Source organism: Pteronotus mesoamericanus, unplaced genomic scaffold (genome assembly GCF_021234165.1).
Source record: "Pteronotus mesoamericanus isolate MK-2021 breed Mesoamerican mustached bat unplaced genomic scaffold, CSHL_Meso_final contig_68, whole genome shotgun sequence".
NCBI classification, from domain to species: Eukaryota; Metazoa; Chordata; class Mammalia; order Chiroptera; family Mormoopidae; genus Pteronotus; species Pteronotus mesoamericanus.
The window spans coordinates 23,748,985-23,763,577 of NW_026555234.1; the positions used below are offsets into that span (position 1 = coordinate 23,748,985).

General features: G+C 41.8%; 1 protein-coding gene across 3 annotated transcripts in view; it reads left to right on the plus strand.

Annotated features, from left to right (window-relative positions):
• The window catches only part of FAM114A1 (family with sequence similarity 114 member A1), a 56,057-nt gene that overhangs the window by 15,869 nt on the left and 25,595 nt on the right, over positions 1–14,593 (plus strand). For 2 of the 3 annotated variants that reach the window (XM_054582045.1, XM_054582046.1), the window contains 4 exons: positions 239–326; positions 10,117–10,230; positions 10,350–10,453; positions 13,389–13,523. In XM_054582045.1, coding sequence (XP_054438020.1) covers positions 239–326; positions 10,117–10,230; positions 10,350–10,453; positions 13,389–13,523 — 441 coding nt within the window. Of the gene's footprint in view, positions 1–238; positions 327–10,116; positions 10,231–10,349; positions 10,454–13,388; positions 13,524–14,593 lie in introns of those variants that run through there. The other variant, XM_054582047.1, reaches the window with a different exon arrangement.

Below are 14,593 nucleotides of genomic sequence, written 5' to 3' on the forward strand. Positions count from 1 at the left end.
TCACTTCGAGCCAAGCGCTCAGAGGCCAACGCCACTGCTAATAAATTTGGTTCCAAAGTGCATATTGCAATGTGGGTTGCTATATTCTTTTATGGCCCTTACAAACTACAAGCCAGTGAGACATGGTATTCGGTGATTTAAAAAACAAAGCACTTCTCTTTGTTTCAAACCAATGCATGTTCGTCCACTGAGGGATAAACTGCATCGCTGACCCTGTGGCTGATCTGTTTTTCTACAGGCTGTGGATCCCCCTCCACGCGGAGGGGCGTGGACAGGCTGGGGCTCCTGGGGCAAGTCTCTGCTCTCATCTGCATCTGCCACAGTAGGTAAGTGTCATATCTTGCACTTGAATGGATAAAGTTCAGAGGCCTAATAGGATATGATAGTTTAGTCATACCATGTGCTGATAGTTTAACATTGGCCCATGAGATGACCATCTTTAGTGCTTACTGTCGTAACTGCTTCATATATGTTAATACATTTATTCCTCAAAATGACCCTATAAGAAGGTACTCTTATTTTCTCCATTTTAGAGCAAAGGAAGCTGAATCACAGAGGCAAAGACCTCATCCAAAGTCAGGAGTAGCTAGGTTGAGAACCAAGTAGTATGGCTTTTTATATAAAAGCCACTATGTTATATCGACTCTTAAAATATAAGATGTGGGCTTTCAAAAATATATTGTTAAAATATATCTTCAAAGCTTTGTGCTTATCATTCCACTTGAATGTTTTAAAGTCTGCAACTAACCTATCCCCTAAAAGAATCTATAAAAGGCACTTTGGAAGTATCTCTAAAAGACACTTCATCAGCAGAGCCTTGAAATACAAATACAAAGAGAAAAAAATGCAGGTAGAAAGGATACATGGGCTTTGCACAGAAATCGATCCAGAAGAGCCTGAAGAGGTAACTGCCCATGAACCCGCATTGTCACTGTGCCAGACACTTGCCACTTTCCCTCTGACAGTTGGTGGAGATACGGTTTCTTCAAGATTGTATGACATTTGCACATTGGCCTATAAAATATCAAAATGATGTTTGGTATACCCTCTTGCAGTCGTTTCAATTGCTGTGTAATAAATTACCACACAGTTAGCAGCTGAAAACAACACACACTGGATAGCGCACAATTCCTGTGGGGCAAGAGCTCAGGCACCAGGCGGCTAGGGCCTCCACTCAGTGCCTTACCAGGCTCAGGTCAGGGTGTCGGCCCGCTGCGTTCTCACCTGTGGTCAGGGTCAACTTTCAAGGTCATATAGGGTGTTGACAGAATTCAGCTCCTTGCAGCTGTAAGACTGGCATCCCTGTTTCTTGCTCAATCTCAGCTCCTTGAAGCTTCTGTCAGGTCCTTTTTTAAAGCCAGGAGGATAATCTCCCTCTTACTTTAAATTTCTCCCTTTAGGAAGGACACATTGCCTGTTACAGCCTCACCTAATTAGTTCAGGGCCGTCAAGGATGATCTCTCTTATGATGAAGTCTCTCTAGTCCAACTGATTAAGGACCTTAATTCCATTTGAAAAATCCCTTCACTTTTGCCGCATAACTTAATCATGGGAATGAAACTCCCATTATACTCACCATCCTGCCCACACTCTAAGGAAGGGGAGGTATTTCCACAGGGTGTGTATACCAGGAGGCGAGAATCTTGGGGACCGTCTCTCAACACTGCCTACCCCGCTGCTCTTGTCTGTTTGAAATCCTCATCAGTTACACCACCAATTCTAGAAACTTAGTGCCATTTTATAGCTCTGGCTACATGATGAAATTTTGAAGTATTTGAATCTTGGCATTTTTCTCTTGTTTGCACCAACAATGGTCAAAGGGCACATGAAGGAGATCAAAGAAATTTGAAATGTTGAGGCTCATCCTAAGAGTCCCTTTGGACAAATTGGAGCCATCTTTAGAAAAGTAGAGACTAAACTTGTTCATCACCACGGGTCCCCACAATCCCCATGCACGCAAAAGCAAGGTAACTGCATACCATCTGTAAGTTGCTCCTGAAGCATGTTTTGGAGATTTCTGGTCTGGATGTGCTGTGACTTTACACAGTAATAGTAGCTAAAATAATACCAGTATATACTTTAAAACTAGATGAGTGTCTTTGTGGACCTGATAGAGAATGAAAACATGTAGCACGATGGGAGGCTGAAGTCATGGGTTCCAAAGCGGGAAATAGAAAGTGGCAGTGGTTGGGAGTTGGACTCCCAAAATAAAATAGGGATCACAAATGTCCCACAAATGGAAAGGTGCCAGTGCTGGGCTCACAGCCTGAAATAGGGTCGGGATAGGGTTCAGCCATCTGTGAAAAAACGCTTGAAAAAGTCATGGGTAATGCCCTGGATTGTGCTCTGTATTGATCTGCCACCTTGGAACTGAGACAGGCAAGCTGGGCGTACCTTCCGTTCTGTACAGCCATAATATCCACCAGGGCTTTGCAGCATTAATGGTTTGTTATCATAAGACAAAGAAACTTATTGGAAAACAGCACTCAGAGCAGTAGACAAGCTCTTGAAAGTTTATAAATTGCCTATATAAAATAAAGAAAATAACCATGTATTCCATTGCAATTGATTTCAGTAACCTCAGGTTACCCCCAGGGGAATTCCAATTGCAGACAAGAGTGCAGAACGCATAGTCTGTAACAGAACACGGAGCTGTCAGTTCAGCACTGGAAATAGAAACCAATACTTCTCACAGTGTTGAAAAATGGCCTTCACAATAGTTAAGACTGTTCAGAGTTGGCAGGAGAGTAATTGGAAAATGGAAACACTTAGAAGGTGGTTCTCTCTTGGAAAGAGCACTGTACCAGGAGTCCTACGACATGAGACCAAGTCCTGACTGCTACTAGGTTGTGACCACAGAGGACTGCCACTCACTAGGTACATCATGCACTTCACCTCTCTGAGACGCAACTTCCTTATTTGGAAAAGTGGGGATGGGGGAACGTGACAAATTCTAAGATTCCTTCCAACTTTTGGAATATGATGGTTCCATTATTTTGTAGCTATATATAGAGGGAGAATGATACTCGTAGGTACTGTGCTAAGTGGAAAAATATAGAAAACTGACTTTTGGCTACTCTGTATGTTTCTATTTTGTCTTTGCCTCAGCACATAGATCTAAAGTTAAAGGAAAATGAGAAAAAGCAACCTTCGCAATACTTCTAAAACATTTCTCAGCCAACAATTATTCTTAGAAAGGCTGTAACTCCTGCATTAGTTTCATCTGCAGCTACGTTGTCATCACATTCTAAGATGACTTGATCACCTGCCACCCATGCCTTTGGACAAGTTCATAAAATTCCATAAAAATGGTTATTATTTAAGATCCAGGCAGAAACCAGAATGGGAAAGGGACTGTAAAAAATATATATTTTTTTATGATAATTTCAAAGTGATGCTGTGAGAACCAGACGTGATTTCCTACAAGCATCTTAGAGAGCTGACTTGTTTGTAGAATATACTAAGAGTGATAGACCAATAATCAGAAGGAAAGTCGAGAGTGCTGAAACTTACACAAATATGTGTAAGCAAAAGTCCCGTGGTAGAACAGAGCACTGTATTCCTAGATACTACAAAAGACCTAAATGTTTATTTAAAATTCTAGTTTCAACAGTTTTATGAGTCTAAACACGTTCTGCAGGAGGACCCAAGGAGGGGGAGGTGCATCTGATCTTCATGTTTACCTTTTAAAGTTGCCATTGTCCCCTTCTGCATCCTCTCCCAAGTTACACTTTTTCTTTTTCCTTCTGCACATTTTAATGAGACCCTTCTACTGGCACTGTCAGAAATACTGACAGCGTTTATTATAGAGAATGGCAAGCTTCTCAAAATGATACTAAAATGAGAACTCTTAACTATGTAAATCCCTATTAATGTCACATGAATTCATACTGATGAGATAAGAATTCTCAAGCATCATGATTAGAATTTGATTCATGGTCACTTTCTACTGGTCCCATATGGTAAAGGACCCCTCGAGTAGGGCACCAGCTAGCTCGTGCAGCGGGTTCCCCCTTTTTTGATTGCTTTGATTTTTAATAGAATATTTCCTTCTTTTCTTGTCGTATCATTCATGTCTTTGTTTTTCTCTTTCAAAAATGAATACATAAAAGAGAAACTAAAGAAAGTAGGCTTCACAGTCCTTTACAGTCTGTGAATGTGGCTCAGGGGTGAATGGATTTCTATTGGATGGCCAGGCAAACACTATCAGTTCAGTAATACTTCTTGTCACTTTTGCCCCGAAAGGCAGTCTGATCACAGAGCAGACAGCGACCTTCAACATGGGTGGGGGGAGCTTTCCAAAGGGAAGGTGAGTGGCTCCCCCTTATGCTGCACTGAAGTTTGCTGTGGTTGAGCAGGGCAACACCATCTGTGTGTTTGTCTACAAACAGCTGCTCCTTACAGCTTGCTGTAAAGTCTTGAATTCATTGATAGAGGAGTCTGAAATGCAGTCAATACAGGGCGACGCAAAAGTAGGTTTAAAGTGGAGAGCGCACAAAATGGGGTTTATTCTTATATTGCGATTTATTAATTACTGTATTATTTTTCCTATGAACAACTGTGAACCTACAGTTGCCCCACCCTATATTTTTAAATTAGTTCTATTTCTCAAAAACTCACACAAGTAAGAGTATAATTGATGCAACTTTCAGAAGAACAATTAGCACGACCTGTAACATTGTAAATGTACATACTTGTAGTCCAGCAATTCCACTGTTGATCCTTTGTGAAGGTTCATTAATATATATGTACAAAATGTTCAGTATGGAATTCACTCAGCAAATAGATACCATGCCAGGCATTATCCTAGGCACTAGAGATAAAGCAGTGAACAAATCCATCAAAGACCCCAGGCCTAGGAGAGCTTACATGCTAGTGGAAGGAGACAGACAATAAACAATACACACATTGAATAGAAAGATTACAGACAGGGCTAGAAAGTGGTAAGTCTATAAAAATATAAAGTGCAGCAGGATAAGAGGGGTCAGGAGTACAGGTTAAGGCTTTTTTATGGTGGTGAGGGATAGACCTCAGGGTGGTAATATTTGAGCGGAGATTTGAAGGAGATGAGGGAGTTCGGCAGACGTATATAAAAAACTTGAAACAACCAAAGTGTCCATCTACTGAGAATGTGGAAAGGTGGCATAGCCACTCAGTGGAATAACACTGTGCAACTGTTAGAAAGAATGAGGTAGCTCCACGTTCTAGGTCAGATGCCAGGAGAGACTGAGGCAGAGATAACTGCGCTACAATTTCGCTGTCTAGCACTCTCAGCAGCAAGCCTTGCAAGAGGGTGAAGGATGGGGGAGCAGAGCGGAGCCAAGCAAAAAGGTGAACTACCGTGCAGTTGCCCTGGGGACCTCAGCCTATCCCATCAGGAGCCTAGGGGTTGGGATGACTCTTCAGAGGTGTCCCACACGAATGCACAGGACCCAGCCTTTATGTCACTGACTCCTCCATTGACCAGTCATTGTAGTACAGTTGTGGGGGGGTCCGGTTCCCCTTGGCCCAGGGAAGCATTCAGCTGAGGCACTCAGCAGACAACGCTCCCAGCAGCCAAAAGAATGAGCAATGTGACCCCGAGCAGCCCACACAGCATCCGCCACTATCCATATGGCTGAGGCCTCCACCGTAGATTGTGAAGTGGAAAAAGCCAAGTCCAGGACACTTACATGTAGGGATATTCTATTTCTTTTTTTCCTGAACGGAAATACAAGAGACAATATTAGAGTCGTTATCTTTAGAAGGAAATGGGGGGAAGGGCTAGGAAAGCAGGCCCATATTAAGACTTTAAAGAACTCCAAATACTCCTCCTTTTGGAAGTCCCTCTTATATTACAGCAAATAAAATGCACACACATCCCTTATTAAATATGTAATTTACATATAACTATATGAGTTAAATTTATTTGAACAACAGTTGACCAGTTGACCTAATATTACATTTTAAATACACTTAAGTAAATAATTAATTTCTAATTTGGAAATTTCCTTTTTTGCCTTCAATAACCAATCATTTTTTCAGGTCTTAAATATTTCCATAAACACTTATAACCTCATATAATGAATTACCTCTAACGTCAGGGGACTCTGTCCAGAGAGAAAGAGGCTAGACACCTTCTGTTGTCTGTGTTTCCATACTCTTTGAATTTGCAAATATTTTTAATGTTCTTATTTTGAAAATCAATCAGGAAAGTGAGATTATGGGATTTTTTAATTTTTTTATATATTTATTTTTAAAAAGAAAACAAAGATATGAGACTAAAAGGAAGGAGTGTTATATTAAAAATTAGAGCAATCTAACAGTGGGAAATTCTCCGAATGAGTCAGCTGGTGCCCTCCAAGGGGTTCCCTTGGCTCACGAGAACAGCAGGAAGGACCCACAGAGCCACCCAGGCACCCAGGGTGCTGCCTAGAACTGCAGTTACCCCCCCCACTGCAAGTTACCACTTGGTCAACTACAACAAATTATTTTTATCCTCCAGATAAGGGGAAACCTCCCTTCAATAGGGTTTTGATCTCAGTAGAACTCACCAGAAGAGAGCCTGGTGGAATCGTAGTGCGTTTTGAACAGAAAAATTCAACTTGGAGGTATGAGAAAGCACCTCACAGTGTCTTGTAACTTGTGCCTGCACAGCACAAGGCTGATCCCGGAAACACCAAGCTGTGCCCATCCAGGGCATGGCGGGAAGGGGCGGGGTTAGCTCCCCAATGCTTCCCTGTAGAGGTGACCTTCACTTTGCTGTTTGGTCAAGGTAAGGTCAGTCAAGGTAATTTTAGCATAAACCAATGTTTTAGAAATGAGGCCGCTCCACATCAAAGATCTGATTTCCAAGGAGTTACAGAAATGGGACTAAGATGGCATTTAATCAACTACAGATGGCATAGAAAACTTTAACATAGTGACTGAGCATGTGAGTTCTATAGTCAGAAGGATTAGGTTCAAATCCTGCCTCCGCTACTTACTGGCTTTGGGACCTTGGGCAAGTGGTATCACCAGGTCTCAGGTTTCTCAGTTGTTAAATGGAGGTAATAATATCCCTTATCTCATAAGGTTGTTGAGAAGATTCAGTGAGATAATTTACTGGACTATAAATATTGAGTCACACCTGGCCAGGTAGCTCAGTTATTGGAACATCCATCCAGTACACCAAAATACTGTTGGTTCAATCCCTGGTTGGGCACATACGTGGGTCGCGGGTTTGTTCTCTGGTCCATGAGCATACAGGGACAACTGATCAATCTCTCTCTCTTTCTCTCTCCCCCTTCCCAAAATCAATAAATATGTATCCTTGGGTAAGGATTAAAAAAATAAAAATATTTAGTCCCATGCCTGGGACCTAGCAAGTACTCAGTATTAGGCCATACCAAAAGTTTCATATTTCTCCTCAGTGTCCTTATAAAACCGTGGGAGGAAGATTTAGGGTCTTTGCCACTAGAATACAGGTGATAAATTAAACACCAGACAATCACTTAACATTTGTTTCTAAATTATGCAGTATCACAGCATTTATACAACATTCTTAGCTTCTTGACAATATTGCACTATGTCAAGGGGCAGAGCATACTCCATCTTCAGAACCATGGAATCTGGAGGGGTTTCGTTTCTTTGAGGACACTTAGGGTTTGTGATGACATGGGAAGAAACTAAGCTAGGAACTGTCCCCTATAGAATTATTCGTATTTGTTGTTTTTCCCTGTTATAGGTAGAACTGATCAATATCCCAGAGTGAATCCCTCCCAGTCCAAAGGCAACAATGGCTCCTTATTTTTGCTTCCTTGTTCTGAGCACTAGATGTCACACGAAGCAAAGTTTTAGAAGTTATTCTTCTAAGTAGGGTGTGGCGTGCAATATGAACCCTGGCTGTGACATACCATAGCTTTAGGTTTCTAGTGGAATGCAGTAAAGGTATACTTTCACTAACAGAAGAATTCAGAAAAAAGAACTATTCGTCAGAATACATAATTTGAGGAACCTTAAATAAGTGATTCTTTGTATATAATTATACCTCAGTAAAGCTGTGTGTGTATATGTGTGTAGTTGGAGTAGCAGCCTATTGTCATATCTGTTAAACAAACACATCCCATTTATATGCACGTAAAAATGATATTTCCTTCAGAAACAAAGTGCTTTTTCTAGAGGTAATGTATGCGTGTGTATCTGTGATCATTTGTGTTCTGAGACGGGGAGAAGCTGTTCTTCCCTAGGCAGACAGGGTCCCAGCCCACAAAGTGTGGAGAAGATGAAAGGGGAGATAATGACAGCGAGGCTTAATGAACCCTGAATGCTCTCAGAGGAAGGGGCGGGATCATCTTTTTTTATATGGCTTTCGCAAAGAAGCCGTAGCAGATACCTCCCAGCCTTTTCCAACTCATTTATTCCCTGACTTTAGCTCTCAGAAATCTAGGTGAGAATTATAGATTCAGATCTGGATATACATTATTTCCTTTTGAGAAATATGTTTTTAAAAGACGGCAAGGAATATGGACTCAGTATGTAAACAAGTTCGATGATTATGTTCTATAGCTTAAATATGTTACTGCAACTCCAATAAGTTCCCATTGAAATGTTTGGAATTCATTAGATGCTAGAGAGAATTAATTCACATGTGTGTGTGTTTGTCAAGTGCAGTGCGTCTTCCCCCCCCCCCCCCAAGTAACTCAACAATGAATTTGAACTGTATTTAATGATCTGCAAGTGAACAGAGTCATATATTCCTGTATGTAATTAATGTTGTAAACATTGTAAATAATGTTTCAGGTTTTCTAGATCGTGTAGAACAACAGGCGATTCCCGCTGGATATAATTAGTCCTATGTCTGTTTGGTAAATATCAGTGTCCTAGTTATGTTAAGACAGCTCTGATGACATTACAGCTGATGCAATGCTACTATTTGGGTTTGGGATCCATCCATGTCTTTCTCTTACTCAGGAGGATGGTAATTGGTCATTTTAACAGTGCCTTGCAAGACCAAGCGCTTCTCTTTGGCCCTAAATCCTGCCATGACTGCCCCCTGCCCCCCCCCCCCCCATTGCTGCTGCCTTGGGGTTTAACAGCCTGAGCTTGCCCAGGTCCCGAGAGACATCTTTCCCTGTCCCCCAGAGCGCCCAGGTGAGGTGAGGTCTGCAATGAGGGCAGTGCATGCTGTCTCTCCCCCAGGACTCAAACAGCCACTTGGGAGCATCAGTAGACGATTAACTTCTTTGTTTAGTTTGGGAATTCTGAGAAAAGCTATAGCTCATCGTGAGGGCCTCTAAGGAGAAAAAAACAAAACCCTGCAGAATAAAATGGAGACAATAATATCTATCAAGCCAAGATGTGTTGGGCGGGGGTGGGGAGGTAGGGCTGGGGATGAGAAGGCCAGCTCTGAATTTACCAAATAGTTACTGAATACCCACTGTCCTGGGGCTGGGAGATGAAGGCTTTGTCCCTGCACAGATAGAGTGAAACCAAAGCCCTTCATCCTGGCTGACTATTCTCACAGCTTGTGTTTGGACTGTTATTATTTAAGACAATTGCCAGAGCTACTGGGTGCCCTTGCTGGTTTTTCCACCGACTTGCCTTTCGATTTTGACACATCAGACCCTGCTCTCTCCTTGCTAAAGAAATAACCAGCATGGGAAAAGAGCATGGTAAAGCTCAATCGATTTCAATTCACCAAATAACAATGGAGTACCTGCAATGGGCTGGACCTGCAAGGAACCAGAAAAAGGAATGAATGCATACCTGCCTTGAGGAGTTTGGAAAAAAGGAAAGAGGATGAGAGACACACACTATTTATAGATAACATCTTCGGTTTGGAATCCCAGGTTGCTGGTTAGACAGCGTGAGAAGCAAAGAGGGATAATAAAGCACCAGGAGCACTTTAAAAGGTTTCTCATTACTCCTCACAACAGCTTAATGAAGAAACTGAGTCACTGAGGGAACAGGAGACTTCTTCAAGATCGTCCAACAAGGCAGAGGCTGAGCTGGGACTAGAACCCACGCCTGGGGGACTGCAGAGTCTATGCTGTTCATCACCACACTTTCTTACAACAACTCTGGAAGATGAGCTATAGAATTTGCAGACCATGGATTTCTATTGTATCCATGAACCATATTTTTCTTTCCTGACAGGTCATGGATTGACAGCAGTCAAGGAAAAAGCAGGGGCCACTCTACGGATTCATACTGGGAATTCCAGCTCTTCTGAAGGGGTCCAGCCTGACCCCGAAAATGGTACCTCTCAAAGTGAGTGATGTATTTATTTGGGGGGGCTTCTTGGACTTGGGCTATATTTTGCACACACACAAAAAGAAACTTTCCTATTGGCAAAATGAACTCTGAAAGGATGCTTTTCTCTTCGATAGCGGATGCAGCCGCAGCTCAGAGCCCGGCAGAAGGCCCACCCACTTCTCCTTCATCGGGGTCTCGGGGCATGCTGTCAGCCATCACCAGCGTGGTTCACAACACAGTAAGTCCTTAGCGGCTTCCTCTGTTTTCCCTAGTGCCTCCCAGCGCCTTCCTTTGATATCTCTATTTACCAGTGACCTAGATACATCAGAGAAAAGATGGCCTCGCTCATGACTTTGGATGCTGGTTCGGTGATGCTTTCTTCTGCAGCATAGGTGTAACCTTGGAATCAAAATAAGAAGGGCAAAATGAAATACAGTTTATGTTTAAAAGAAAGGAGCTGCGTAAAAGACACATTTTTCAGTCTGATGTAGTGGCATCCTCCAACGGCTGCAAGGACAGCGTCTGGTTGGCGGGAGAGAGGCCTTTTTCTTAGAGCTGGGACAGCTGTTTTCCCTCAGTGCTCTGTGTCCCTTAACCTTCCATTTGAAAAATTGGAATTGAAAAATTACAGAGACATTTAAATAAAAATGAATGTTGGTAAAGGGTCAGGAGCAACATCCCCAAGATGTTCTAAAGTGTTTCCAGATAACTGAGACCAACATTCTTCTCCCATTCCCACCTCCCAGTTTCTACTCTCCCTTCCTCAAATAACCCAAAGGCCCCTTCCCCACACTCCACCCCTCCCCCAGCTGAGGGAGCTGCCTGCCTCTTAAAGAAACTTGTTATTGGCAACAAAACAGATGAATAATGAAAAAGGAGCGGGGGAGCATCTTAACTGAGATGTGGTGGCGAGCTGGTCTTCAGGGCCAGGAAGAAGAGGTTTATCTTCTGCTATGTAAAACCAACCAACTAGTTTTTCTAGAAATATGGTTCATGTTTAATATATGCATTTATTCATTTTTTAAAAAAGTGATTAACCTCCATTATATACCAGGAGCTATGCTCGATGCTGAGCAGATGCTGACAAACGAGAGGGCACAATATCCCGGACAACAGAGACAACTCACCAGGCAAATGCAGTGCAACGTGGCAAGAGGAGGGGCCGTGGGCACACACGCAAGGGCACCCCGCCCAGACTTCGGGGTCAGGGCAGGCTGGAAATAGAAAAGGACTACTCCTCTTCCTGACTCTTGAGGACCTCTAGACTAAGTAGGGTGAATGGGGAGTAGCAAAACGTGTTTCAGGATCGAATAGCAATACAAGTCCAGTATGCCCTGGGGAATTTGTAGGGCTGGGGGTGGGAAGGAGCTTTTTCACTATCTCTGGTATAAGAAATGAATTCACGGTCTCCGTGAGCTACAGTGTGAGGCTCTCCGAGTTTGTCTTTAGCATTCTCACATTCCTTTGTGTGTCCTCTCCAAGTTTCTGGTACAGGGGACCCTTTTATCTGCGAGGGATACATTCCAGGACCTCCAGTGGATACCTGAAACCACGGACAGCACTGAGCCCTATATATACTGTTTTCCTCCTGTACATACCCCGCTTCTCACTGGAAGGAAGTATGGCTTCACTATGGCATATCCAAATTGCCGAGATCACTACTCTAGTGCTTTGGGGACATTGTTAAGTAAAATAAGGGTGACTTGAACACAAGTACTGTGAGACCCCCACAGTTGATCTAATAACTGAGACAGCTAATAAGTAACTAATGAATGAGCAGGGAACTTAGAGCATTGTGGATCTGCTGGAAAAATGGATGAACCCATGAGTCACATCCAGGGTGCGTGGGACAGAGCAGGATGGCATGAGAGTTCATTACACTACTCAGAATGGCACGCAACTTAAAACTTATGAATTGTGTATTTCTGGAATTTTCCATGTAATGTTTTTGAACTGCAGTTGACCACAGGTGACTGAAACCATGGAAAGTGAAACCATGGACTGAAAAGCACTGTATTCTCTCTCCCCAAGTTTCAGACACCCCTCCAGGTCTCCCCTTATTCAAATTTCCTGCAACCTTCCTTCTCTCACTTTATTCTCTCCCCAAGTAATACCCCGTAGAATGTTAGGAGAAAATAAATCAAGTTATGCAGAAGTGTGAATTGCTGCTATCCCATAGTCCTCCCAAAGTATGTGTATTTTAAGATCTGTTTTATAGCATGATTATGGACTGCTCCCAAATACGAAAACAAAGTCTAAATGTCCAAGATGGAGATAGTAGTTGAAGTACATTAACTCAGTGAAATCAAATACTGCTATTGAGGCAATAATTAAGAAGATTGGAAAATGCATTTGGTAGTAATATAATAATAAAATATAATGTACAAAATTCAGGAACGGTGGGAAAAAACACAGATGTATGCACATTACAATTGCAGTTGTGTAGTTGGAGGATATGAACATAAGCTGCAAAGAATTTAAGCAGAATTGAATTCCCCTTATATGAACAGTTTATGTGAGTAAATCTTGATTGTTTTAATCTTCTTTTTTTAAAGGAAAACAATGGTTGACAAAGGAATTTGTAGGAGGATAGCTATATAATAGAACAGTTTCTAAAACCAGTAGTATATGGAAATCAGCCTGTCTTATTCATGAATATGCTAATTTGGCAGTTATTACTAGTTTCTGAAAGTATGCAGGAGCCATCTGAAATAGCCTGAGGGTCCTGCACTCCAGGGCCCTAGATTAAAGAATTCCCTAAACTGGCAGAGGAATTGACATTTTAATAGATTGCTCCAAATAACTCTGTTACTTGGATTAATATTTTTTCAAACAAAAGTAGCAATTGGGTCACCTATTAATTTTATGTCTTAGATACATATCTATTCATACACAGAGAGCTGGACATAATTAATCCAAAATAGACTTTGGGTTTTTTTTTCCTAACCATCCTTTTTTTTTTATTTTTGCATAACAATATATGTCCTACAAATTACATGACATATGCTCTTCAAAGAGAAAGAAAATAGGATTAAATGGATGATGAATTCTCCTGATGAAAAAAACATCGTGACTTTATATTGATCGTGAAGAGAGAGCCGCCTAGGAGTTGCTGACTGCTGCAAAAGGGCAAAATGTAAAAATCAGATCTCGGGCAATTATCTCCTCTGCAGGGTAAAAGTGTCCTAACAGGCGGGCTTGACGCTTTGGAATTCATCGGCAAGAAAACCATGACTGTCCTTGCGGAAAGCGACCCGGGCTTCAGGCGGACCAAGACGCTCATGGAGAGAACTGTTTCCTTATCCCAGGTGGGTGTGTGTACTTTTGCAAGTTTTTCTTTCAGTCAATAAAATAAATATATCCTTAATTATCTTTTTATTAGACATTTTAAAGCATGTGATTAAAATTCAAATGATACAAAATAGTAGAGAGTGAAAACTGAGTTTCTAATACACCCTTTGCCCCGGTCATTTAGTTTCTCACAGGAGACAACAACTGTAACAGCTTCTTATGGATGCTATCAGAATTGCCATATAGATACAGAGATGTAGATAGAGATAAAAATATAGGTAGCTACATATACATATATACATATGCACATGTATGCGAATATCCTTTTTCCAATGGTATATGCATATACTATTGGGTAGCATACTAACCACACTCTTTTGTACATTGCTTTAGTCATTTAATACTTTCTTGAAGATCATTCCGTTTATGCCATTTGTCTTTGTCCATTCAGGTTGCTATAACAGCATACCAAAGATGAAGTGGCTTATATACAACAAACAGTTGTGTCTCAAAGTTCTAAAAGTTTACACCCCTGTAAAATGAAGAATGGGACCTGGCCAGTTTCCCAGATTCCCATAGTTTCTGTGCCACCTTCACAATGTATGTCGTATCTGTATTCAATCTACTGATAAAAAGTAAGTAGCTATGCTCATAGAAATGTGTCACCCAAGAATCCGCACAGACCATCTGCAGTGTTTGTTCTAATTACACATCTGAAACGTGTGCAAAACACGCAGTGCACATACTCTGGGGCGCACTGGAGCACTGCACCCGTAACTCGCATGGACTTACGGGGGCTTCAGCCGGGCCCCCATAATACTGTCGGCTTTAACCTCCTTCCAAACAGTTAGTTTCTTTTATTCATTCACCCCACAAATGCATTTTAAATGTCGAGACTGTGTCAGGCACTGTCCCAAGCACTTGAGCTGTATCTAGTAACCAAAGTAGATAAATATTCCTGTACCTAAGGAGCTTTTGTTCACTGACGAGAGGCAAACAAATGATAAACATTACCTAGTATTTTAGAAAGTAATGAGTGCTGAGGGAGAAAAAGAAAAAGTAGAGCAGAAAGAGGGTAATCAGAACT